Genomic DNA, 26848 nt, shown 5'->3' on the forward strand with positions numbered 1-26848 from the left:
TCATCCTCAGGCTGCGGCACTGGTTAACATTTACCTGGATGGGTCTGTGCTGGTGACACACGGCGGAGTGGAGATGGGTCAAGGTCTTCACACCAAAATAATGCAGGTAGGAAATGTATGGCCTATGCTAGCCTAACAGCCATTGTAGCCCCTGTTTTGGTAAGAAAACATTCATACAATCACCAAAAAAAGAAGGTATTTGGTTACATCAATGCAAAGGATTCCCTTTCTTTTCCTCCACCTTCAGAATAGACAGCAAGTACTGCAACCATACATTCACGCTCTGACAGTCACTCTTATACCTTCACTGACATATGATTTTAATCTACATACATTCAAATTCATTCTCATTCATGCATTCCCTCATTCATGTATATACTCATTCATGTGTTCACTATTTCTTGCACTGCTACACTAGCACAGTCACTTATTTATGAATTCACTGATCTGAGCATCAGTTCAACTTGTATACATTTATTACATTTACTGGTTGTCCCTCAAAAACTGGGTTTATTATATAACAAAAAACCACACCTGGTTCTGTAAGATAAACTCTTCATGTTTTGCTACTTAAAAGAGGGCTGTATGTCAAGCCTCTTATACGTAAATTAAGTGTACTCAAAGAATGAAATCATGCACAAGCATAGAATGCTTAAATTGCCTGTACAGTATGCAACACAGGCAAATTCCTTTATTTCTGTCAATGTTTCGACCTGTACAACTATATGTGACACTCAATCGCAGGACGTCGCCAGTGAACTTAATCGGTCGATAATGCACATTTTACAAATGAGTTCTCTCTAGAGAAGGCTTGGGCTAGACACAAGCAGATCATGGGCAATTAGTCATAGATGCTACATTACATATAAAAAGCTCATTAGTTAATTGCGCGTCATCAACCAATTAAGTACACTTGCAACCTCTTGGAGACTTCTAGATGATTTCTAGGCAACCATATGGAGCCCATGATAAGTCTTTAATTCTGTCCTTACAAACTCACACAGACTAAGGTGTCTCCTTTATGCTGTCCTGAAGAAGACACAAATTGATGGTCAGGTGTCACATATAGATACATAGGTTGAAATTTCTAGTTAGATAATGCAAGTGACCTGCTTAGTGATAGTATCCAATCATGGCTCCCAAGACTTATCGCACATACATAAAGGTAAAAGGATTCATTATCACACATGTTGACGTTCTTTTTGGCTGGCCTTGTGAGATGACCTGGAACTGGTTTAGGCTTACTTTTACATTAGACCATTTAACTTGGTTAACCCATTCATAGACCCAAAAAAAGCTGATTTTTTTATTTTTTATTTTTTTTTTCAAAAATCTTTATTTCGATCACAGATCATAAAAGATGCAACATGAACATACAATTAAAAACTTATTAAACATAGTGTGATCCAGTATGATAAAATTCATTTAAAAGTTGGGTAAAACAGTAAGAAAAACCGCTGGAGGAGTCCATTATACCAATCTTTTCATCATTCGAGTTCGGGTAACCCACAATGCAGTTAAAAATTTTGAAAGTGCAAAAACTACATAAGGGGAGAGGTCAGATTTTAGAACTCTATAAGCAGTTTGGAAAGATCTAAATCCCAGGTTCCTGAGCATCGGAACTAGCCAATATTTTCTGCTTCGCTCATAACCCTTGCAGAAGAAGACCACGTGCATGTCGTCCTCCTTCGGGTGGGCGCACATTGGGCAAGATGGCATGGTGAAGCACGCTGTCCAGGACGCTGTAAACGAGGCTAGAGGAAGACATCCGTAGCGCCATTGTAAGAACAATTTCCTTGTTAGTGCAGGGGAAATATTGTCCAGTGTTTTTTCGAGAGAGTAGGTGTCTTTTATTTTCAGGAATGATTTTGTCAGGGACCCCTCACGGGAGTTGTTGGAGGCTCTGGTGAGCATCATGTCGTTGTAGGCACTCGCAAGTACCTTCTTTGATATCTTCGTACATGAATTAATAGGATCTGTCCATAGTTCTGGGAACCCCATTTCCTCGAACCTTCCCTTGACATAGGTCAACCAAGGAATCTTCTTTATGTTCCCTAGTTCCAGGAATTCCTGTAGTTCCTCTCTATAAGTTACAAGATCTGGGCTGGACCACAAACGCCTCCAAAATTTTAGGGGTTTGAGTCCCAACTCCTCTGTTATGGGTTTAATACCCAGATCTAATCTGAGTGGAAGTAGTGGGGTACTCTGGGGAAGGGCAGCTACCTGTCTCAAAAATTTGTTCTCCGTGGCCTGTAACTTCGGATGTTGAATGTAGCCCCACAGCTCACCCCCGTAAGTAACCCCTGCCCTCGCTTGTGTTTTGTATATATGAATAATTGGGGTAAGTGGTCGATAGCTTGATTTGTTTGCCAGGCGCAAAGTGCCACCCGCCAACTGTCCCAGTTTGATGGTCACTTTGGCCTGGTGGGATGACCAAGTTAAATGTTCATTTATAGTAATGCCCAAGTATTCAATATTGTGGACCCGTTCTAGTTGGACCATTCCTAGCTTTGGAGGGGCTCTATTTCGGGCGTTAGGATTTAAAATCATGAATTTAGTTTTTGGGGGATTAACTTCCAATCCCCGCTCAGAGCAGAAGTCTAGGAAGCCATCCAGAATGCGTTGGATCCCCATCGGGGATTTAGACAGCAACAGGGTGTCGTCCGCAAACATAATTGCAGGCACCCTGTTGCCAGTCAACTTTGGGGCATCAGAGTTAGCAATCCTGTTGAGGTGGGCAACTACCCCGTTCACAAAGATACAAAACAGGGTAGGTGCGAGCACACAACCCTGTCTTACACCTCTGCGAACGGGGAACCTTTCGGTTAGTTTGCCACCTTTGCCACACCTAACGCGGGCATAATTGTTGGAATGGAGTCTCATCAGGATTGCCAAAATGTCCTCTGGGACTTTCAGCTCTTTCATGACGCTCCACAGCCTTGCTCTAGGAACCAAATCGAAGGCGGCACGTAGGTCTACAAAGATGGTATATAGACTGCCGCCCTCGACCGCTGTTCTCCAATAGAGCAGTTGTAGCCTGAATATTTGGTCTGTAGTAGATACACCCTCCCGAAATCCTGCCTGGTATGGGGACAGGATATCCGTTTCATGAATCCACACCTGCAAACGATTTAAGATCAGTCTGCCAAAGAGTTTTTGGGATATATCTATCAGACTGATAGGACGATAGTTGGATGGGAGCAGAGGGGATCCCTTTTTATAAATTGGGACTACCTCTGCTCCCATCCAAGTATCGGGCACAGTCATTCCCCCCTGAATAGCATTAAATATAAGTGTGAGGTACGGTGCCCAAATCCCTGGTTCCTGTTTAAACAGGTCCCCCGGGACCCCGTCCAATCCCGGTGCTTTTCCAGCAGCTAGGCCTTTGATGGCCTCCCTCACTTCTTTTTCAGTGAATGAGGCCCCCGAAGGGGTAGGTCTAATCAAGAATCTCTCGCTACTAGGATCCCCACCACCCTCTGCATACAGCGCTTCAAAGTGGGCCTGCCATACTGAGGGGGCTATATTGGGCTCTAATGCTGGAGATAACTCCGTCGTGCCATTCGCTACTACCCGCCAGAATTTGCGTGAATCTCTGGTTGATAGTGCTTTCGTGAGGTTCTCCCAATAATCGTGGTCCCATTCAGCCTTGGCGTTCACTAGAAGGGACTTATACTTATTTCTCCTATCCCAAATTTCTTCCCTGCCAAGGCGTCCCTTAATGGCAGATATCAAATGGGCCTTAGCCTTCCTACACGTGGCATTATACCACGAGGTCTTTGGCTTATAGCCCTTCCTTTTCGTAGAGGATGTGAACAAGTCTTGTTCAAGGGAGTCTGTAATGTTTTTATGTATTATTGCTAGTTCTCCTCTAGTTACTTCATCTAGGTCTTTGGTGCCTAGGTCGAAGGCACACTCTAAAAATGGAATTATCCTTTCATAGAGGCAGGGTATTTTGTCTATACTACTAGCCAGCTTCTCCCACTTGACTTTCCTACGATTATTTTCAAGTAGGAGGCCAGACTTGTCACTACCAGATCCCTGTAATAGGTCCTGGTTCCTAGGGAGGGAATAAGTCAATTCCAGTGAATTATGGTCACTGTCCGTTCTTGGGCATACTTTAAAGTCAATTATTGCTGGCCACATGAAGGTTTTGACCATAATGTAATCTAGTCGGGATTCACTACCGGGTTTGTTGTAAGTCGGATTACTTGGTATGTCCGAATTACAGCGCCCATTACATGCCCTGAGAGCAAGATTAAGAGTAAGGGCATTTATTTGTAGGGCCAGGGGAGTCCAAGCCTTTGGAGGTGGTGCCGCCGACTCAGGTATCAGCCAGCTGGAGTCTTCATCTAGGGACGGACCATCGCGTAGTCCGGGCAGAGGTTCATAGTGGGAGTTGAAATCGCCCCCAACTAGACAGGGGAGATCACACGGGATGCCCTCTAGAAACCTAGCTAACTCATCTATAGTGGGCGACTCGTTATGCATTTTGGTCGGCCTAGAGTAGATATTAATAACTAGAAGCTTCAATGCGTCAGGCCACTCTAGTAGGACGGCCAACAGATCGTCGGAAGCGGTCTCCAAAGCGGAGGCTTGGCAGCCTAGATCCGTTGCTATCCCTATCATTAATCCCCCAGATGGTCTCCCCTTTCCCTCCCACTTGGCTGTTTTGGTGAAAGAAGCAAAGCCAGGTAGGTCTACTGCTTCTCGCGCCCAGGTTTCCTGTAAGAGTATTAAGTTTTTGGAACTAACATAAAAGCCCCACTCTGGGCAGTCTAATTTACTGGAGAGCCCAGCCACATTCCATGAAATTACAGTTATATGTGGTACTTGAGCGCGAGACGGGCTCGCAGCCATATCATTGGGTTCCTGATAGGCCATATAAGTTGGAGAGGGATGTGTGGAGCCCGATGGGCTGGTAACAATTGGTGGGGAAGGATTCGTCATGGCTGGCATCTGGATCGGTTCGTCTAAGCTTGTTGTCAATGTATCCTTCATCCTATGAAATAAATTTTGGGGTGAAGGGCTCCATTGGTGGGGAATAATCTTGAGGGGAGATAAGTCTCCAGACCTCCCGAGTCAATCCACCTCCTCCAGGCAGCCAAACCTGTTGGAAGTGGGGACCCCTTGCCACCAATTAAGTTGATTTTGTCCAACAAAACTATGTGTCAATCGACTAGGGTTTCTGACAGTGGACCATGACCCCTCACTCACTAGTTGTTGTCTAGGAGGATAGAAAAAGGTGAGAGGCCTCACCACTATTGTGGAATTGGCCTCAAAAGATGGCCCTGCACATAGACACTGGGCTTTGTGGGGATCAGAAAATGATACCACCACACAGTCGCCGGCTATGGACTTGTGCGTACGACCAATCCAGGGAACTCTCCGAACCATAAGTATATTACTTCTTTGATGGTCGGGGAGTTGTTTATTGGAATTAAGCCAGTGAATGACTTTATTTTTTAGAGAGAAATCATTCTCCTGTGATTGTTGATCCAACTCTGGAACACCGGCTAGAATAATGACGTACGACCCTGCTTCTGGCGGGAGGTCAATAAACCCTCCGCGGAAGTTGTGACGACTCGCCTGACGTGTTGGGTTATACACCAAGGGTGGCCTAGGGGGGTGGTTAACTGGTGCCCTGGAGACTGTGTTCGACCTATGTGCTGGTTTCTGCGGGTAGAAGGGTTTGAGTACTGCTGGGCTCGGGGTAGGTACAGTAGTATTTACAATAGTGGTGCGGGGTTTTGGAATAGGTTTGGGTAGGGTCACAGGGATGCTTTGAACTGATTGTGAAAGAGATTGAACGGATTCTGTTTCTTTGGGCTGGGGAGTGGGTTCAGTTACACGTGTGAGCTTAGCATCCATTTCCTTAAGACTCAAGCTGGCTAGAGTGACTATGGTCCTATCCATTTCAAGGAGGTTATTCTCTATACGAGAAAGCCTCAATTCCAGGGGTGAAAGTAGCTGCTTTAACGTACCCCAGACTAGTTGGAGGAATTCGCTGTCACCCTCCCTGTCATGCACAGGTCCGCTCACCCGACCATCCAAAATGTTTATACTGTTCTGACTAGGAGGGATGCTAAGAATATCATCTTCGACCAGGCTAGGTATTTCCGGAATAACTTCCCCATTAAGAACACTGTGAGTCGGTTTGGGGTTAACATCTTTCATCCCAGGGGAACCCATGGCCCTTCTATTATTAAAAAACTTTAACCTTGCTATTCTGGCTTTTTTCCTAGCGTGTATAGTTCTCGCCAGACATTTCTTTTTATATGCTGCGGCTTTCTTAGCACTACAATGGCTGGCAGCTTGACTTATTTTAGGAGGGGGAAAGGAACCCGCGATACTAAATAGAGGGGCAGGGCCAGTACTCTGTAGCACTGGATCAGGTTGGGAAATTGGAGGGGAATGTACAGGAATAGTAGAGGGAGCAGGATGCATAACTGCCGTTGTTATCAGAGGCCGTGGGGCAGCAGAACGATCAGGGGTACGGGCAGATGCAATGTTCCCCAAGGAAGATTTTTTGGAGCTAGCAATATGCGCCGACAGCCTACGTGCAGCGTCAAGTTCTAAAGAGACCTTGTGCTGCATTTTGCTGATTTCCTCGTCAATCGCCAAATTGGTTTTGACTAGGAAATCATCTATGGATCTATTAGAGTTGCTAGCCGCCATGAGGGTTTTGCTCCGGCTACCCCGTGAACACATATTACAGAGTACAAGTCAATAAATAAATATGCACACAACAATAAAACTGTAAGATGTGACAATAAGACTAGGATCAAAAAAAGGGGGGTGGCCCAGCCCAGCCCTCTTAGTCCTCGAACGGCCTCAAACGGCCCAGTCTTTGCCCTGTCTTCGCCCCGGCGCTGCGTCCCGCGCTGCGGGAGTGTTGGGCCAAGATATAATGGGCGTGATAGGCGGGGGGCGGGCCGGCGGGGAGAGCGGACCGGATGTTCAGTCCGTGGTCTTCGCAGGGACTCCTGGATGTTGGAGTCCCTGCACACTCGCAGCCCACGCCTTACCTCGTGCCCCTGCCTCCGCCTCCAGTGACCAGGTGCTGTAGATTAGAAACGCACTCCTGTGCGCAGCGGCTCCCGCGAAGCGGGAGCGGCAAGCCGTGAGGGCGGAACTGCCCTTGGATTTCTTGAAAAATAAAGTAAGCCTCTGCCTGTCCGTTTCAGCTGATTGTTTCTTTCATATTCCGTGCTGTTTCCAAGGGAACGGCTCATGCTTCTAATGCAACGAGGGAAGAGCTGAGTGCAAAAATCCTTCCACTTGACAGCTGCCTTAGGCAAGGAAGTTGTTCTTTGTTTATACATTTATGGAGTTTTATATACTGCGAACATGATCCGCTGGGTATCAGAGTGCTGCACAAATAGCAAAACAAGTTAAACATGGAAAAAACAGGCACTAAACAAATAAGAATACAGTTAGCAATATGGTGTACAAATAGCCAATAAGCAGTAGCAGCAAAAGCAAAAAAGAACAGGCAAGAATCAAATTATATAGAATCAGAATAAATGAATTTAGAATACACAGGGTACAGAAATGACAACAGGAAGGATAGTATAACTTAGTGAAATCAGTACTCATGCAACTAATCAGTCACCAATGCTGAAGATATCTATTCAGCAGCAGCAGCTTTTAAAATTCTTTTTTGAAGGAGGGTTGAAGGATTAGATCTAGTTTCCAGAGAAATTGTGTTCCATATTCTGTGAAGAAGACCAGAAAAGGAGCGTTTATGAGTTTTCTTTTTCTTGAACTTCTGTGGGTTCGACAATAGAGAGTTAGAACTTCGTAGGGAGCAACTCCCACCCGATAGTTCAAGTTTTTCGGCCAGTTGGAATGGAGTGTTGAAATGAAGAGCCTAATGGGTCATGCAGGCTATCTTAAACTGAATTCTAGCCTCAAATGAGAGCCATTTGAGATGTTTCAGGTCAGTCGTGATGTGGTTGCATTTGCTGGACCCATGATGAGCCTAGCACCTGAGATTAGTGTGGCCTTAAAAGAGCCGGCTTGGCTCTGGGTAGTCGTGCAAGAGTGGTACTCCTGTAGTCTAGGCAGGAGAGGACTAGGGATTGGACTGCTAAGTGAAAGTCATCTGGGGGTAAGAAGAGTTTGATTTTCCTTATAGTGCTCAAATGGAAACCGGCTCCTCTGGTAGTAGCACTGATGTAATCTTGCATATTTAGTTATTTGTCCAATGAAATGCCTGACAATCTAGTAAAATCAGCAACATGTGGGGTGCAGTTGAGCGCTGTAAACTGTTTCAGCTTTTCATCTGTGTGAGTATAAAGATTGTTGGAGGTAATCAGGAGAAATTCTGTCCTGTGTGTGTTTAGCAGAAGGTGATTCCTGGTCAACCAATGTTGGGTTTTCAGTAGAGCGCAGTTAATAGTTTTGATATAATTGCATGTCATCCGAGTACATGTGCTACTGAATATTTGAGCATGTAAGACCTTTGGTAAGCGGTTCTATGAACAAGTTGAAAAGAGAGCGTGGGAGAGAGTGTGGACCCTTGAGGTACTCCCATTGAGACCGGAGTAAAGTCAGACAGGGTTTGATTGACTTCGATTTGTTGAGATCTGTTATGAAGGAATGAGGAAAAACAACTTAAGGCGAGACCAGATAAACCCATCTTTTCCTCTAACAGGTCTATCATGTTGTCATGTTTGACTGGTTCAAATGCAGATGAGAGATCAAGGGGTATAAGTACACAGGGTTCTTTCGGATCAAGTAGTCTCAAGGTGTCATCTATAATGTGTGTCAGAGCCGTTTCATTGTTCTGTTCTGAAGCTCGATTGGCTATGGTCTGTGAAGCTTACTATATCAGACAGATAAGAGGATGAATGCTGTAGGAAAGAAAGGGGATCTGAGGAAGTGTGGTACAGCTCAAAGACAGTTTCATTCTGACTTCTTGAAAGTCTAGAAAACAACATATAGCCATGAATGTCTTTTACAGTGTCGCTTTCAGAAAAAGGACAATGACACCCCTGAATAACCTAGAGACAAGCAGTTCTCTCTGATTGCTGGGTCCAAGTAGCAATCTTTACTTGAATAATCATTTGATGTCTTTAATGCAGGCTAGTGAATGCATTACTGTGATAAACGTGGCTCAAATCCACCCGAGTGACTTACCACACTCACCTATAGTTACCCAATAATAAGTCAGCCGGACAGTGGAGAAGAATAAACAAGGTAATTTTATTAGGCCACAAACTCCCATATGAGAGGGCCCCGTCCGACCTCACCCCTAAGAGTGCGCCGAGAGGACTGACCCATCCCAACACATCAATACATTATAACAGGATACATTAGAGTAAAACACGCCCAGTCTGGAAAAATACTGGACCCCTAGAAGAGCAAACAATGGCCTCACACAAGAGGCATCTGCACCTGCGATGGTAACATTTCTTATCTCGGCCCAAGGCCGCGGAGCCAGGCCTCAGCGTCTCCAGCACATGAGAACACCACTGATAAAGAATTTGCTATAGTTTCGATCACAGTTAGCCGAGAAAGGAAAACTACTGCGTTAGCATTTCTTCTCTATTCCTACGGGAGGGGTGAGTGAGTGTGACTCGCACGCAAAGAGAAACACTCCAAAATGGTGGCACACAAGCTAAGCTAAGGAAACATGATAATGTAACACGCATAGATAATGTAAATGTAAATGTAAGTGGGCGGGGCATCGGGAAATGAAACCTATCAACTGACAATGTAATCAACAGTAATGCTATGAGATGGTTCCATGTGCCATCATGGTCCCAGTGTTCCGGTCCTGAGCTTTCGTATAATAGCCCAATGAATTTGTTGTTGTAGTTCTGCTGCACGTCTACTGAACCAATTGGATTTGCTATAGGTTACAATGGTTTGTTGAAGCAAAAACTTAACTTGGTTATGGCGCCCCCATGTCACAGAGTGATTATAATCAATTATAACTTCCGTGTACTATGTGCTGAGATTAAAGTGTACAGAAAAGTTGTCAAACTGTGATGGTCATGTTTGGGGTCGGATATGGCAGGCGTATTTAGAAAGGAGCAGATGGTCAGCCGAAGGGGATTTAAGTAAGCAAGATCAGTGAGACAGTGAAGATGCACGATGAATCCTCCTGGCTTGTTTTTCATTTTATTCTAATTGTCAAAACATGTTATGCTTTAGATCAGTGTTTTTCCAAACTGTGGGATGTGACCCACAAGTGGGATTCAAGCCTATTTTTGGTTGGCATGCGAACGTTCAGCAATAGGTAAAGAAGTCTATAATTTCTGTATTTATTTTGTTACATTTGCTGTGCTTCAGGGGCAGAGATCAAATATCAGGCGGCCTTCTGACAAATCTCTTTATTTAACATGGAAATTCGTGTTTACAAACTCCTCTCACTTTACCGCCGAGAAAGAAGAGTGAAGTGACTTGTGTGACAAAGGAAATGCAAGGATGTCATTTTTTGACCAACACAACAAAATGTACCTGTAAGGGAACGGTACACATTCAGCTGTTAGAAAAGCTAAATAGAGCACATTGTTATGTAATTCTGAAGTGTGGTGGAACTAAAGAATTTATTGGGACCAAAACAATTTAACACACTTTACTCAATAGTGCATCAACGATAAATATTTACTAAATCACGATTTCCACACATTATCATTTGTGTGCAATATAGTTTAATAAGTAAAACTGTATGCGTCTGCAAATTTAGCGGAGCTTTCAATGGAAAATGTGCTGTCTGTAAATGACAGCGCGCTACCACACGATGCTTCTGTTACATTAAAAATTAATCTGCTTCATTTTCATTAAAGCTAGGTAGGTCGTGAAAGTTTGTTGTTCAAAAAAATGGGTCCTGGTTCTAAAAGTTTTGGGAACCACAGCTTTAGATGCCTTCTGTATCAAAAGAATCACATGTGAAATATTTAGGGGCATATTATTAAGGGCCTATCGCAGCTTTAGCGGCGATAACTTTATCTCACTATTAGTAACCTGCAGCAAACGGACCTTAGCGCGATTTTTGGGCTGATAGCGGCCTGTTTTTTCATCTCAAAGATAGTTAGTGATATTTATCGCTAATTACTTGCAAAGTAGGGGTTCCTGTGCAAAAAGGCACACAAACACCACTACTCCATATTATCAAGGGGCTCACTGAAATTCTGAAGAGCCCAAAAATTTGCTCTAACTGAAGTCAGAGCCAGTTACTTAAGACCAGAAAATAGCTCGTCTTAAAAATGTTGATAAAACTTGGGCCCATATCTCTGCAGGTTTTGGCCCTGGCCAGCGCTGCAAGCAATGTTGCATAAGAGAAGAGGGGGGTTTTACCCAAAAAAATCACTGGGGACCTGGGTGCTATATGATATATAAAAATAGGGTCCCAGTGAACCATTCAGACATTATTCATGTTTATTTACAACGACAATAACAAAGACATTAAAGCAGACACATTGTAAATTAATCACAATGGGCAAAATCTACAATATATGAGATATGATAACAGTGCCCCAAGAAAGAAGGGAAAGGGGGAATAGCGTGATGCTGTGAGAAGGAAAGAAATAGGTAAAGAATGATAATAGTTGTGACAAGCAATTATTTCAGAATCATCAATCATTTACAAACTAAGTTCGCTTCAGATCCCTGAGCCGAAACATGGAACCATAAATTTCCAAATATTCGTCAAGAATCATCTATTTGACGCTGGCATACTATATCCAAAAATCGAGGGTGGCGTCAATTGAGATGAAAGGAAAGTAGCCGTCGACGTTTCGACCCCACACTACAACTGTAGGCGTACTTAAGGCCTTACACCGTGGTCTTCATCAGGACAAGAGTATAACCAAGGGTGCACTATGATTTCTATAGGAGTATAAATAAATAATACTACATTAGTACAGTGTTCTCCATCAAATTAGGAGACAATGAGATGGCATAATGCCAAATTGCAAATGAATTAAAATATTACCATGGTGCGTAGAGAAAATTTATTTCACACGGTGGTGAATTGGAGTGTTTTCTTCCTTTCAAATTCGTCAGTATCTGAAACAATAAGAATAAAGTTCCAGATCGGCTATATTATGCCACTTAGTCGTCATCCTTAAAATTAGAACAGGGGAATTATGAACAAGGTAAATTACAAAAAGCCACTGGTATACCCCTTAAAGACTCATAAAAACACTTTCAGAAAGGACCAAGGCAGACCAACCTCTGCCAAGACAAGTTAAACCATATTAGTAGACATCCGTCACTCCTGACATAATAGTAGATCTGAGATTAGTGTTCAGAAACAAACCTCTGAGACCTCACACATACTGTGAAACAAAGCCAGATTATCACATTATCACGTGTAACCAGTATGAATACTCCCTATTACACTGTATCAGAGGTGGAAAACCTAGCGTTTTCAAACCCATCGTATTGTGGCAGGATCCTACCTGGAAATGGTAGAGCGTAAGTGCATCTAATCTTATGGTAGTTATGGAACTGCGATTTAACACGAACACAAGACCTAAGGAACAGAAATGCGGAGAGTTACTAGTCTCTGCTGAATTCAATTACGGGAGAAAAACAAACACCAAAGCAGCTCCGCACCCAGTGTTAAAGAAACACATACCTAATCGGGGCGGGTTGCCGCGTCGTGTTCGGTCATATTCCACTAAAACGGATGGTTTCCTACATCGGGGAAAAGGATATTAATCCAATGTACTACAGCATAACCTAGCCCATAGGCCATACGTAACCGTGTCCTACCTGGTCGATGTATTCAATCAAACTAAGGATCCGCTCTCAGTCGCGGCAGAAAGCACTCTGTAGTCGCACTATGGTGAAGAAAAACCGCTAATGATATAAACAAAGGACTACCACTTAGGAGGTTCCGGGTCATCTCCAAGGGCAACTCTGTTGTTGGTCCTAAAGTGATAGAAAGCGGACTAGCGTGGGCCTCAGAGCGTAGTAAAGGCACAGGGGATAGTGACTTCATTCAATTAGGATCATGAAAAATCGGATATTTAACTGTGGCCAGTGACCAAGACAGATTTGCGACATTTCAATCATAATATTGGACGTTATTGGTACCGCATCATAAACCAAAAACATGAAGCACATATTTTCTGATAAAACAATGTTATGGAGAAAAAGAGCCACGCACCTCTCGCACAGGAGGGTGAAGTAGCATGCAACCACACAATAGATAGGTCATGGATAACTCATTAAATACATGTAGGTGAGTAGAGTCTCTGGAAAAATGTGTTGAATAATTATCATCAATTAACAAAACAATGTTATATCTCGCCCAAATCACCAATATAGACACATCCAATAGTCGAGCAATTCGTATATGGTATTGTAACGGGAGTGCGACAGTACTCCTTATCCATGATCCAAACGTTTACCTATTCACGTAGTGACAATTGCATTTCTTAAATTTATATTCTCAGCTATATCAGGATCATATTGATCGAAAACATGTAAGCAAAACAATGCAATATCTCTTCATGACATCCAGACAAAATAAGACGCACCTCTGAAACATGAGGGTGAAGATCTTATATTACAGATTCAACAGCCAAACCTGGCCAACTGTGTATAGCTGCTCTCGGCTTCATTTAATCCATTCCGGATAGTGTCTAAAATGGTCATCCATTTGGATTCTCTAAAAGTGAGAATGTGTGTGACGTCACCGCCTCTGGGCCCTAGGATAATCTTCTCTAGGACTAGCCATTGTAAGGTATCTGGAGTGTGACCATGTCTAGTGCAGTGGTCTACCAAGGGGACCCCGTGTACATTGCATCTAATTCGACTACCATGCTGTAGGATACGGGCCTTGACTTTCTGTTGGGTCTGGCCCACATATGCTAGATCACATGGGCACTTGATCATGTAAATAACGTTAGACGTGTTGCAGTTCGTGTGAGATCTTAGTGTAAAGGACCTGCCTCTATACGTCAATTCCTTTGTCTGAATCGTAGTGTCACATGCTGCACAGCTACCACATTTAATGTGACCCACAACTGGTGGGAGATTCCACAAAGACTGGATTGTTGGATTCCGTGGTATGGGTCGAAAGGATTGTACCACCTCATCTTTTATATTGCGTGCCCTCTTAAAAGAGTGTAGGGGGAGGGCTTTCTGTCCAATGTCGCCCGTCACTAAACTCCAGGGATGGTTTATGATTTTTTTTACATCATTACTCCGAGTTGAGAAAGTAGTCACACAGATAATGCGTTCCAGAGCTGTGTTTTGTTTTGGCTCAGATGTTAGCAGAATTTCCCGAGGGCTATACCATGCCCTCTTACGTGCACGTTTCACCAAACGTGCCGGATAGCCACGTGCAAGTAGGCGACTTGAGAGTTCTTGTGACTCGGTCATATAATCCTCTTTGCTAGAACAATTTTGGCGGATCCGAAAAAATTGACCAACAGGTAAATTGTCGCGTAGTCCCCTCGGGTGATGGCTACTATACTCCAAAAGAGAATTTCGTTCCAATGGTTTACGGAAGAGTGTTGTTTGGAGGAGATTTTCCTCGGAATCGACATAAACCATGATGTCCAGAAAGGGGATCTTGTCACTACTGGCTTCTAAAGTGAATTGGATGTCTGTGCTCTTACTATTCAGCCAAGTATGGAATGATGTGAGATCATCTTTTGTGCCATCCCAAATGCACAGCACATCGTCTATATATCGGACCCACAACGCCATGTGGTGTCCGAACGGGTTGGTATTATGGAAGATGAATTTATTTTCAAAATCATCCATGAACAGTACTGCCAGATTTGGGGCAAATGTAGCCCCCATAGCTACACCTTTCGTCTGGAGGAAGACGTCATTTTGAAACATAAAAAAAGTTCTTCATCATGGCGATTTGTAAAAGTTCCAAAATGAAGTTGATTGACAAAAGGGGTTCTGCATCTTACTCCATATTGGAATTTGGAGGGGCAGTGAAAAGGGTGCTATCTTCAAATTGCAATTTACAATGACATGTATCAATGGTTTTCAAACGCAATGGCAATCGCGAACCATTGATCTGATACCAACACTGAGCTACAGTTGGTACATGATTCAGAAAAGAAAAGCTGTCTCTGTGGGACAGCTTTCCCTTCGGGAATCATGTCAGGCGACAGTGAGTACAGACAGTGGTCCAGGGGCTACACTCGATGCCGCAATGAACATGAGGGACTGCCCCTTTGGAGCTCAAGGCGTAAACTCTTTAATCCATCTCATTGCAGACCCTTCTGTAATACTAGTGCTTATGGTGCAAAAACGAGGCAGACACACCCATTGCATCTCTGGGCGAATTGTGTAATTCGGTGCCGGGTCTTCTGCCTTCGTTAGTATGGAATGGGGGATGAATGCTCATAGGGAACAGCATTGCTAATGACATGAACAGTATTCTGAAACCTTATCAATCCCTTTTGCTGCACTATGTCTAATTCTAAAGTTCAAACTGTGCTCCTAATTCAATAAAGAGTAGACGGTGCAACAAGTGTGGAGCTTTGGGAGAAGATTGTGGAGAAGTGAGAGAGGATTGTGGAGAAGTGGGAGAAACTCCTAACAGTACAAACACTCTATAACAGAGCTTCCATTGTGTGTGGCAGCCCGGGATGAGACAGTTCCCGGGCACACACACAGCTGCACCCGAGTACTTCACAGGTCATTTAAAGACCTTTTGCTAATGAAGCTTTGATGGTTTTCACCCCTTCCTAGGGCCCCCGCAGCTCCACTCTGCCTTTAACTCGGCCCTGCAGACAAACACCACTGTGGGGGCTATCAACAGTGACGGACCGGTAATCCCCCTTGCCCACCCCTGCGGACGCCCATGAGTCCTGCGCTACGCGTCCCACCTTCTCCTTACCTGGTCATTGACACCGTCGCGCAATCCACTGCACTCTCTCTGAATCTGTGATTCAGCCAATAGGATCCTCAGCCAGGTGTGATTTCACTCGGCTGGGTACAGCAGTCGCTGCCTAGTACTCTTGTGGACCTCCCAATGAAGTTGATGCAGCAGGGCCCCCTTAGCCGTGAAGGCGCAGCACTCACGCCAAACAAGTTTGCTGTAGCACAGGTGCCCCAGCCTCCACAGAAAACAGCCAGCCCAACATCATCCGGCCTGTGATGCAGGGAAATGGCACACACCGTTGATAATCCCCTCCTTGCACCCGGTGTTGTGGTGGATCGTAGTATGCGATGCAGACCTCACAACGTTGGTGTGCAGCAGCGCCTCTACCATTAACAGCTCCAAGTGTTGCAAGGCGGTCTTCTCACACAGGTCAGCAACATGTCTCCATGCGACCTGCCAGACTTCACCACCAGGTACGGGCAATTGTCGTGCATCAATGTCTCCCACCATGACTCATCGACTCCACAGCTCCTCCACATCCCTCTTCAGGCTTCAGATGCAGGTCCAGCAGGGCATCCAGGTTCCATACGCAGGTCCAGCGAGGCATCCAGGCTCCAGATGCAGGTACAGCGGGCAAGATTACCAGAACACACAAAACAGCTACATAGGCAGCAGGAGTGCAAGATTAGAAAAACACACAAAAACAACTACAGCATGTAAAGAAGTAACGAAGCCTCACACAGCAAACAACTACAGCATAGGCAATACTTGTTCAACTTCTTATCCTCTTAGCAACTTTCCAGTCCCACACTGACAATAGGCGGCAGAGCTCGGTAATGCAAAGCTGGCACCATTTTAATGAAAAGTCGTTGATGGTGTGAGGTGTAGAACGTTGCAACATTGAAACAAAACAATTTTGTGATAGCAAGTTGGTGAGGTTGCAGCAGGACACCCTACAGCAGTAAACAAAATGTAAGTCATGGCTGGGGTCGAGGGCTGAGAGATTGACTTATGAGTGAAGTCCAAAAAGACTACATTTCTCTTTGGGACTTTGCATCCACTCCGATCTAGGTTGTGTGTTACAGGAGCTCCTCACGAGGTCAGTGTGCCCTGAGAAAAGATAACCATGACCTCTTATTTCAAACAGAACCTCCCGGTCTTCTTAGCCATGAGCCCCAGATTTACCTTGCAATATGCATTATCTCTGGACTAAACGTTTGGCATTGCAAGTGTTTGTTTACTGGTTACAGTCCCTCTTCATCTGAATGTATTCAACATTTGTTTTTGAAACTGAAGTGATTCTTTGTAACTAGAGAACTGTGCTGCCCTGCAGTCAGTCTTGTAAAGATTGCTAGTTTCACATGCGTCTCATACCTTGGTGTCCCTCTGCTCCATCTGCTTCAATGGAACTTCACATATGGTAATTTACTGTAGCCCTCTGTGTTAACCCAAAGAAGCTCTGTAGGTCACATTTAAATAATAACACTAGGGGCGTGGCTTGACGGGCGAAGATGGCGGTCGCAGCCTTGTAGAGCTCCCGCCGGCCCGGACATCATCCGTCTGCTTATCCTGACCCCTGAGCCCATTCCGCCTTTCCTTAGCGGGGCGAGTGTTGGTGGTGGCGCTGAGAATCCTCCGGCTCCACGAGCGGCTTCCCTGGGTGACCCGGCGGGGCTGCGCTGCTGACGGAGACGTGCGGCCTGGTCTTTGCCACCGAGACCGGGGCCTCGATTTTGGAGCAGCGGTGGAGAGCGTTGCTGGACCGGCGGACTGTGTGGCTGACGGGCTGGCCCTGGGCGGCGGAGGCTCCGAGGTACTGTGGCTGGCACCGGGCTGTCTCGCTGCACACTGGGGAGGCGCTTGGAGTGCCTGGAATTCGCAGAGGCCTACATCGCTGCCGGTAAGCCGGAACCTAGATTTTCGCGCTCCCAGGGCCGGCCGCAGCCAGGGCCGGCGCTGATTGCAGGAGGTGCCTGGGTGCCTCGGTGACTGTGGAGACTGCGGCCGGCGGTGAGTGGCGCTGCTGGGCTTCCTTCAGAAGCGAACCCTTGGGCCACACTACGAATTGAAGTGCAGGACCTGCTTGAGACTGCCTGCGAGCTATCTTAATCCTCCCCAACACGCGATTGGCGTGGCTGGCAGGGGGGCAGTGGAGACACCCTGAGACCCGCGTGGGCCGCGGGATTCGGAGCGGTCCACTGAGTGGCCCACGGAGTGGCCGGAGGGAGGGACTGGTGACCGGCCTACATTAGATCAGAGACGCTGCCCGGGCTAGGCTGGAGTCCAGTTCATATCCGGTGGCTGCGGTGCCACGGACAGTCCCAATCGTCGGTGGAAGACCTCCTACGCTCCTTTGCAGATCCTTCCCATACTGTGGCCCTACAGCTACGCACAGCCATGACCAGGGGAGGTGGTGGCCCGCCTAAGCAGGGGCCCATCGACAAATTTACAGGGCCCAGCGGGGGTCTGGAGCGCCCGGTGGCGGTGGTGGAACGGGGCCAGATAATGCGGCGCTCATGGCGGCGATCACCCAGTCCAGGGATATGCTGGACGCAAAGATTGGGGCGGTAGGCGCGGATGTCACCCTGTTGCGCCAAGATCTGCGAAACGCCGTGGAACGAATTACGGAGACGGAGTCTCGAATCTCGGTGGTGGAAGACGATGTGGGGACCCTGAAACGCAAGATGGCTGCGATGGAACACATCCAAAAGAACCTAGCGACCCGAGTGGAGGACGCTGAAGGTCGCGCGCGTAGAAACAACCTACGCTTTGTTGGTTTTCCGGAGAGGTGTGAGAAGGACAATATGGAACTGTTTCTGACCCAATGGCTAGAAAGCTGGCTCCCCTCAGGGGCCCTTTCCAATTGCTTCATCATTGAACGAGCACATCGCGCCCTGACACAGCGACCGCCGGAGGGTGAGCGTCCCAGAGCTGTAATCGCCAGACTGTTGAACTATCATGATAGGGACGTTATCCTACGAGAGGCGAGAGCCAGAGACCCCATTCGGTATGAAAATCGGAAGATTATGATCTTTCCCGACTATACCAGATTAGTGCAGCAGCAGCGCCGTTGCTTTCTAGATGCCAAAGCCAAATTGCGAGGTCTGAAGATTCAATATTCCCTGTTGTACCCGGCCCGCCTGCGGGTTGTCTATCAGTCCCGGACTCACTTTTTCGATTCTCCTGAGGACGTCTTCAAGTGGACCGACGAATCTGTGCCGATCAGGCCGCATGCCCAGCCGGGTCTGAATCCCGGTGCCCCTGGAGGTTCGTCGCAGGAACAGAGAGGTCAGCCGGTCCGGAGCGGACGACATCGGAGATCCCGGTCGAGGAAGAGGTCCGCATCCGCCAGCGCGACTCAGGATAGCGGAGCTATTGCATATGACCATTCCGAGGATAATTCTTGAGACCCTGGGAAGGGACACGCTACTTGGCTGATGCAGTGGACTCTGACTGCTGAGGAGCCCATGGCCGGGCTTCGTCCCTGGGTCGTGAGGGCGCTGCCCACAGTGTTTGTTCTTGGGGGTGGTTTAGCTGTAATTGGAGTTGCGGATGGAGGTTCAGGGGTGACTTGATGGGGGCCTCCAACCACCACACGATGTGGGAGTTGGCTAGGGGAGGGGTGGGCTTTACTGTTTCCTAAAGGGGGTTGGGATCCATTGGTATGGTTGGTCTTGGGCCCTCTGTTTTGGGCCCGGGCCTGCCCATGCCGCGACAGATACTTCAGTGTTCTATGAGGTATAGGGGTGGAGGGTGTTGGGGGCAGGGGATAGGGGAGGGAACTGTGGAGGTGAGGATGACTGGGAGGGGAGGTCAGATGGGAGTTGTTTTTGTTGATGTTGGGAGGGTCTGGGATGGGCGGGGGGGGAAATGCACGTGCTGCTTATAAATGTTCTGAGGACCGTTCGGGGTGTGTGGGGGTGGCGCGGGGGACCTGCCTGTTGGACCTCACTTGACTATGGCTGACTTGACTCATGGACTCCCCGGAGAGTCCCTACGGATAATCACCTGGGATGTCAGGGGGATGCTTGATGCGATTAAACGAGGAGCTGTTTTGCGTTGGGGGAAGAGGGAATCAGCTGATGTGCTCTTGCTCCAAGAAACACACATGATGGGCTCTAAGGTACTTAGCTTGCAGAGGTTTGGCTATCATCAGGTCTTCCATGCTGGTTTCATCAGGGGGTCCAGAGGTGTTGCTATTCTGGTACACCGCAGGGTGGCCTACGTCCATGAAAGGCAGTGGGCGGACCCACAAGGCTGCTACATATTTGTTAAAGGTATGGTGGGTACTGAACCGGTGGTCTTTGGTAGTGTCTATGCCCCTCCCCCCCTGCAGTGGGCCCTGTCCGAGAAGCTATTCACGGTGTGGGAGGATATCCCGGAGTCCTTGGCTGTGGTTGGGGGCGACTGGAATGCGGTGATGGATGTTTGTATGGACCGTCAGAGGCGACAGGGGGTGCTTGCTGGCTCTTTCCCAGGTTCCCCTACCCGATTGCAAGCTGTGGCTGAGGGATTGGGATGGGTGGATGTATGGCGACATATGCACCCTGCAGCGCGCGACTACACGTATGTTTCAGCGGTCCATGGCTCGTTCTCGAGACTGGATTATGTGTTTGTGCCTGGTGCCTGCCTGAGCAGGGTGCGCGAAGCTGCGATATTACCAAGGGGACTGTCAGATCATTCCCCAGTGTCCGTCAAAGTGGGACTCCTTAGGAAGCGACAACCCTTCCGGTGGAGGATGTCCTCGTGGCATCTTCAGCAGCCCGGCTATGTCCATCACCTGCGGGAGGCCATCGCCCATTACTGGCGGGAAAATCTAATAGACAGTATGGACGCAGCGGTGGTGTGGGAGGCTATGAAACCCACTATAAGGGGGGTAGACATCGCGTGGTGTGCTGCGGCCCGTCGCCGAAAGAGGGAGTCGCCCACTACGGCTGCCAAACTAGTGGAGGACCTGGAGCGGCGGAGTTGGGGTGGGGGTGACGAGGTAGCGATACGGTTGCTTCTCCAGGCACAGCAGTCCTATGCTTCTGTATTGATGGATGAGGCTAGGCAGGCGTGGCTGGCCACGCGGAGCAGAATATACCAATGGGGAGATAAGTCCTGTACCATGCTCCATTGGTTATGTCAGCATAGTCTTCAACCGATCACACTGCCGGGCCTCACTGCTGAGGACGGAGTAGCGATTACAGACCCGGCTGAACTTGCGGCGAGCTTTGCCGATTATTTCAGGGCACAATATGCCCCGCGAGACTGCCTCCCCGTGAATGACGTAGCTAAATTCATAGACGACTTACCGCCTCGAGCTGTATCCGGTGAGGCCAGGAAGGAACTTGATGCTCCCCTTACGGCTGACGAACTGGGGGAGGCACTGGGCCAACTCAATGTAGGGAAGGCACCTGGACCGAGTGGCTACCCCTGTGAATTTTTTCAAGAAATTCCAACTTCTCCTGGGACCGCACTATCGGTGCGCGCTGGAGGTTGCACGCGAGCGGGGTAGGTTGCCTACTGACTGGCGTCACGCTGAAATTGTGGTTTTCCAAAAGCCGGGTAGACCCCCTGACAGGCATGACTCGTATCGCCCTATCTCACTGCTAAATATAGAGGCTAAAATACTGGCAAAGGCACTAGCAAACCGTTTACTTCCGTATATGACGGACCTGGTCCATCCTGACCAGGCAGGCTTTATGCCTCATCGGGCGACACGGCGCGCGCAGGCAGCGGTGGATGCCATGGGGGCCACGGGGGAACGAGCGGCTTTGCTACTGGCGGATATTCATAAGCCTTTTGATTCAGTCAGCTGGGCGTACCTTTTTGCGCTCCTGTCTCGTCTTAACCTGGGCCCGGTGTTCCTGTCCTATATTTCACTGCTGTACACCGATATTACGGCGTCCGTGCGGGTTGCTGGGGCCATCTCGGCGACGTTCCCCATTGGACGGGGGACCCGTCAGGGGTGCCCATTGTCCCCATACTTTTCGCCCTAGCCATGGAGCCTCTGGCCGCTTGGGTGCGCATTGACGCACAGATCCGGGGCTTTGTTTGGACTGAAACTCTTGTCGATAGAATCGCTTTGTATGCGGACGACGTCCTCTTCTTCCTCACAGACTTGAGTCGCTCGGGGCCCCGAGTCTTAGAAATCATGCGCATCTTTGGAGAGGTCTCGGGCCTCTATTTGAATTTAGGCAAATCCACCATTTGGGTACTGGGGGGCGCAGAGGAGTCAGATCCCTGGGCAACGGGCTTACAGTTGGCAACTGGAGGCTTGAAATATTTGGGGGTGTTCCTCTCGGAATCCATCCACACCACGTGGGAACGCAACGTTGTGCCCGTGTGGGAAAAGGTTCAGGCAGATATTAAAACATGGTCCCGGATGCCTCTAACTATTTTCGGCAGATCCGCAATATTCAAGATGGTGGCTCTTCCGCGTCTGTTATACCAGTTGCAGAACTATCCCCATCCCATCCCTCCCCAGTGGTTTCGGCAGGTTAACTCTGCATTGGGTCGCTTCCTGTGGGCTGGGGGCGCGGCCAGGGTGGCACTACGGACGTGCTTCCTCTCCACGTATTGCGGTGGCCTAGCCACTCCTGATCTGCTGTCTTATTACCAAGCCTCCCAGCTGCTAATACTCAATGAGTGGTGGTATAGTGACAGGGGAGACCCGGCATACGCCCTGGAGCGCTCATTAATGGGAGATAGTACACTGCACACGATTCATTATTCAGCCCGGTTGCGGCGGACACTGCCGTGCGTCACGAAAACTGTCTTTGCCGTGTGGCGGCAGGCGTTACGACGCATGGGTTGGTGGGGTAGACTGACTGCGGAAACGCCGTTGTGGCAAAACGGACGACTCCCCGAACTGTCCACACTGCCGGGATTCGACGGCTGGGAAGCGATAGGGATTTCGACGTTGGGACATGTCATGTCCGGGGTTACTCTTAAATCGTTCCAGGAACTCAGTGCTGAGTTCCATATGCCCCAAACCCAGTTCTTTCGTTATTTACAATTTCGTCATGCACTTACTCCCAGTATTGCTGATCTGGACTCGCTCCCTGAGTTTAGCCCTGTTGAAGCGAAAGTATTCATGGGAGATCTTGGAGATAAGAAGGTCTCTCACATCTACCAGACGATGGTAACTCATTGCTCCTCTACCCTACTCCCTCTGAAGGCGGCTTGGGAGGCTGACATCGGTCCCCTAGATGAAGATAAATGGAGAGAGGCCCTAGAGTCCCCGCGGGGGACCGCAATAGCAATGAGGCTTAGACTGATCCAGTTCAAGTACCTGCATAGGTCTTATTATACTCGGGAGCGGCTCTGGAAGGCTGGACTAATTGGGTCGCCGGAATGTCTGCGGTGCGGCGCTGCTGTGGGTACGCTGCTGCATACGGTGTGGTCATGTCCTAGACTGATTGGATTCTGGAGGGGTGTATGGAATTGCCTGTCTGAAGTCCTGGGATGGGACCTTTTAGGCTACTCCATATCCTTGAAGGGGTTGGTGGGAACTTATACAAACGCCACTTATTGCTCTTGGGGCTGGTAGTTGCCAAACGGGACCTGGCCCGAGCGTGGAAGGGAGATCGAGCCCCCCCCCCTGTGTGCATGGCGAGCCGGCCTGGATTATTATATGGGGCTGGAGCGACCTGTGTTTGAGGTGAGAGGCTGCCCCCGTAAACACTTCAAGATCTGGAAGAGGTGGGCAGACTATAGAGAGCTGCCTTTGGATCCCCCTGTGGTACATGAGGAAGAAATATAGGTGGGGTACCACACGGGCCTGTACCTGTGTCATGCCTGTCACACTACGAACAAGTACAACCGAGCTTCTATTGCACGTGCATGGGGTTAGGGAGGGATAAGGGGCGGGTAGTGGGGCAGTTGGGCACTGGGAGTTGGTGGGGTAGGGGTGGGGGAGGGGGCTAATTTTCTTGGTCTATTCTACTCTAAATTGGTTTAGCTATGTCAATGTAAACTGTACTGCTATGCCTGGTGGAGCTCTCCTGACTGTGGGGAACCACTTCTTTCACTCTGCTCAGCTCAATCAATAAAATTTTGTTGTGATTAAATAATAACACTAGACCGGAAGAGCACCTATGAATATATTTCTATGTAGTGTTAGTATTTAACTGTGGTTTGCTGGCTCTGTGTCTTCATTTTTGGACTTTGTCACTTTAATATTTCAAAATCCTGTTATCATTGCCACGTAAACCAATGGGGTCAGTGTTGTAGCAAAAATTTCTCCAATAATTCAAAAAAGGAAAATAGAACCCTCTGCTCCCCAAGTCAGTAGTAAAATCAGTTACCAATTGGGCGCAATGGCCCCTTCGAACACTGCAGCACCCTCCTCCCCCTTTCACTGCCTTTGCTGTAACGTCAACAAGACTTGATATAGTTCTTTCAGTCTCATCATTTAAGGACGGAAGCATTTTCAATATTATATACAACGAATCTATAGTTATAGCCTATGTATCTAACGCAACTAACAACCATTGATAAAGCCAATAGTCTTGGCTTGTTGTAGGTGTATTGTTACTTATTAGGTTTTGCCTACGCAATGCGTACAAGTACGCATGCGCTAGCAAAAACTAATGATATCTCTATGTGGGGTCGGGTATCCGCCCCCTCGTCCCATTGGCTAGCTCCATAAATGGAGGCTAGCCATTGGTAGAGGGCTCTGTCTGTCAATCCCAGACCAGATTCGGGGGCGTTCCCGAGAATTTTTCCCTTTTGGCTACGTCACGCGACGTCAGCCGAAAGCCGGGAACGCCCCCGAATCTGGTCCGGCATTGCCGGCACCTGCCTCTGCCTTCCTGCTCGGGACGATTGCACAAAAGTCGCTCGATAGCCCCTCCCTCCCGCTCCGTGGCAGCCCGTTTCCCTCCCTCTCCTCAGGCCGGCCAGCCGAAAGAAGCAGCCGTCCGCCTCCAGCCAGGGCCGCGCTGGGATTGGCCCAGCCGGCCGAGCCTCCACCACGTCATCGGGAGGAGGAGTGGAGAGCAGGAAGCAAGAGATCTGCCGGAAGATGTCCAGGTGAGTGCTTTTTTTTTTGTTTATTGCTTTGTCCGTGTCTGTTCCCGCCCCCCTCCCCCTCCCGCTGTCAGTGTGTGGCCGTTCCCGACCCCCCTCCCGCTCTCCGTGCCTTTCCGCCCCCCCCTCCGTTTACCTCGTGCATATTGAAACAGGGTTGTTAGCCAGGTTGTGTCACCGAAACTTATTTGCTACAATGAGCGCTGCACGGAGAACCCACAAAGGGTTAATTAACCCCCCCCCCCTCCCGCTATCCGTGCGCCGTTCCCGCCCCCCTCAGGGCGGCCTCACCACCCGGCAGTTTTTCGTCTTCATTTCAATATCCTAAAAAAAAATGTAAATCGCCTCAGTGTGGCTTTTTTTTATTTTTTGTAAAGTTAAATTAGAAAGCGCTTTAAGTGACTCAATTAGCATGGAAAACACCCTAATGCTTAGTGTGGGAATAGCTTTCGCGGAAGGAAGCCTCGTGTGCCCTTCGCAGCTCGCACAAGGTTCCCGGGCAGGCAGGGGGGCTGGGTGGGCGCAGGCAGGGGGGCTGGGTGGGCGCAGCGCCTAGGGCCGCTTTTCACCGTCTCGGCTCTGCCGCTGCGCTTCCACGCGCCGGGAAAACGAGCTGTGGAGCCTAGACCTGCTTTTAAGGCTTTAATTATTTATTAGGCGCTAGAAGAGTCAGCGATGCAAAGGAAGCGCAGTACAACAATAGTAGCCGGCCGTGTTTTGAGACCCCCCTGTACGAGTAGTGGAAGGGACATAGCGCCAATGCGTTAATGTGTGTACACTTTCTGTAGCGTGCTGCTTGTTGGAACCATTATTAGACAAAGCGTGGTGAAATCACCCTTTAAATAAGCAATCTCTGCCTTTTAGTGGTTTGAGGCTGGGGTGCTAGGGCGGTGGAGTGTTGTGGCACCGGGAGATTTATTTCCGCCTTCTGTTTGAGGAATTTTAGGGCCATTATTACTAATAACATCCTTAACTCGTCGGGGCGCTATAGACTTTGTGAAGTCACAAACGGTTGAAAGGCGAGCCTTTTGCTTATGGGAGGTAATATTGGTTGCTCGTGGCCTACCTAGTCCTGGACATGTTGGTGGGTGGAGGGAGGTTGGGTTACAGTGTGAAAGATCTGTGCTCCTCAGCTTGCATTCCCTTATCCCGGAGAGGTCTTCTCGCAGTGCCATAAAAGAGGGAAGTTTAGAGGTACCTTTCTTGATGGCACCGCCGGCGCTACTTTAGCTTTTACATTTCATTTGCATTTTGTTTCTAGTTCGGCGCCTGGGATTTGGGAGGAGGAGGGGGTTTTATTAGGACATCTGGACTGACAATATCAAAGCAGACAGCGGCGTCCCCGAGCAGGCTCGGGTTTCAGAGTTAATTAGAGCGGAGTGTCTTTAATTAAAGCCAATTAAATTTACAGTGAGGTACTAAGGATATATATCCGTGGCCTTGATAGAGGATTGTGAGAGGTGTAGCCTTCGGCGGGGCAAACAATGCAACTTGTGTGGCCTTCTATACACGTCCAAATTTAAACACGAGTTCAAATATCCGTGGATAAGGAGTGGTGTGGAGGAACATCATTTTTTTCATGATGTAGTAGCTGACATCTGTGGGTGCACTTAAATCCCACAACTAAAATTGAAATAGGTGGAGTATTCCCGAACAGCGTTGCTAGTAGGTTAAAGGAAAACCTCTCGAGTGTGTTTGGTGAGCACTACCCAGTGAACACGGGGGCGTATTGATATTTCTCGCTTGCGATGGTAGACATCCCGGTGTGATATATATAATTTTATTTTTTAATTCACCGTCCTGAAGAGTTTGTGTGTTACTAGTGTGTAGCAGAAAACGTTTCTACTTGCTTACTAGTGCGTAGCAGACAATGTTTATACTTGCGAAGTCAATTGGCCCATGTGGTACAGCGAAAAGTAGCTCAAACACTTTAGTCTTCCGCTGTACCACATGGCCTACTAATCCTTGAGTCAAATTACTGCTCCTGTTTTCTGTTGATAACTGGTCATAAAG

General features: G+C 48.0%; 1 protein-coding gene across 2 annotated transcripts in view; it reads left to right on the top strand.

The window, feature by feature from the left end:
* LOC144822536 (aldehyde oxidase-like) overlaps positions 1 to 26848 on the top strand; it is a 578143-nt gene that overhangs the window by 385126 nt on the left and 166169 nt on the right. For both annotated transcript variants that reach the window (XM_078680182.1, XM_078680181.1), the window contains exon 27: positions 11 to 106. In XM_078680182.1, coding sequence (XP_078536308.1) covers positions 11 to 106 — 96 coding nt within the window. The remainder of the gene's footprint in view (positions 1 to 10; positions 107 to 26848) is intronic.

Source organism: Lissotriton helveticus, chromosome 3_1 (genome assembly GCF_964261635.1).
Source record: "Lissotriton helveticus chromosome 3_1, aLisHel1.1, whole genome shotgun sequence".
NCBI lineage: Eukaryota > Metazoa > Chordata > Amphibia > Caudata > Salamandridae > Lissotriton > Lissotriton helveticus.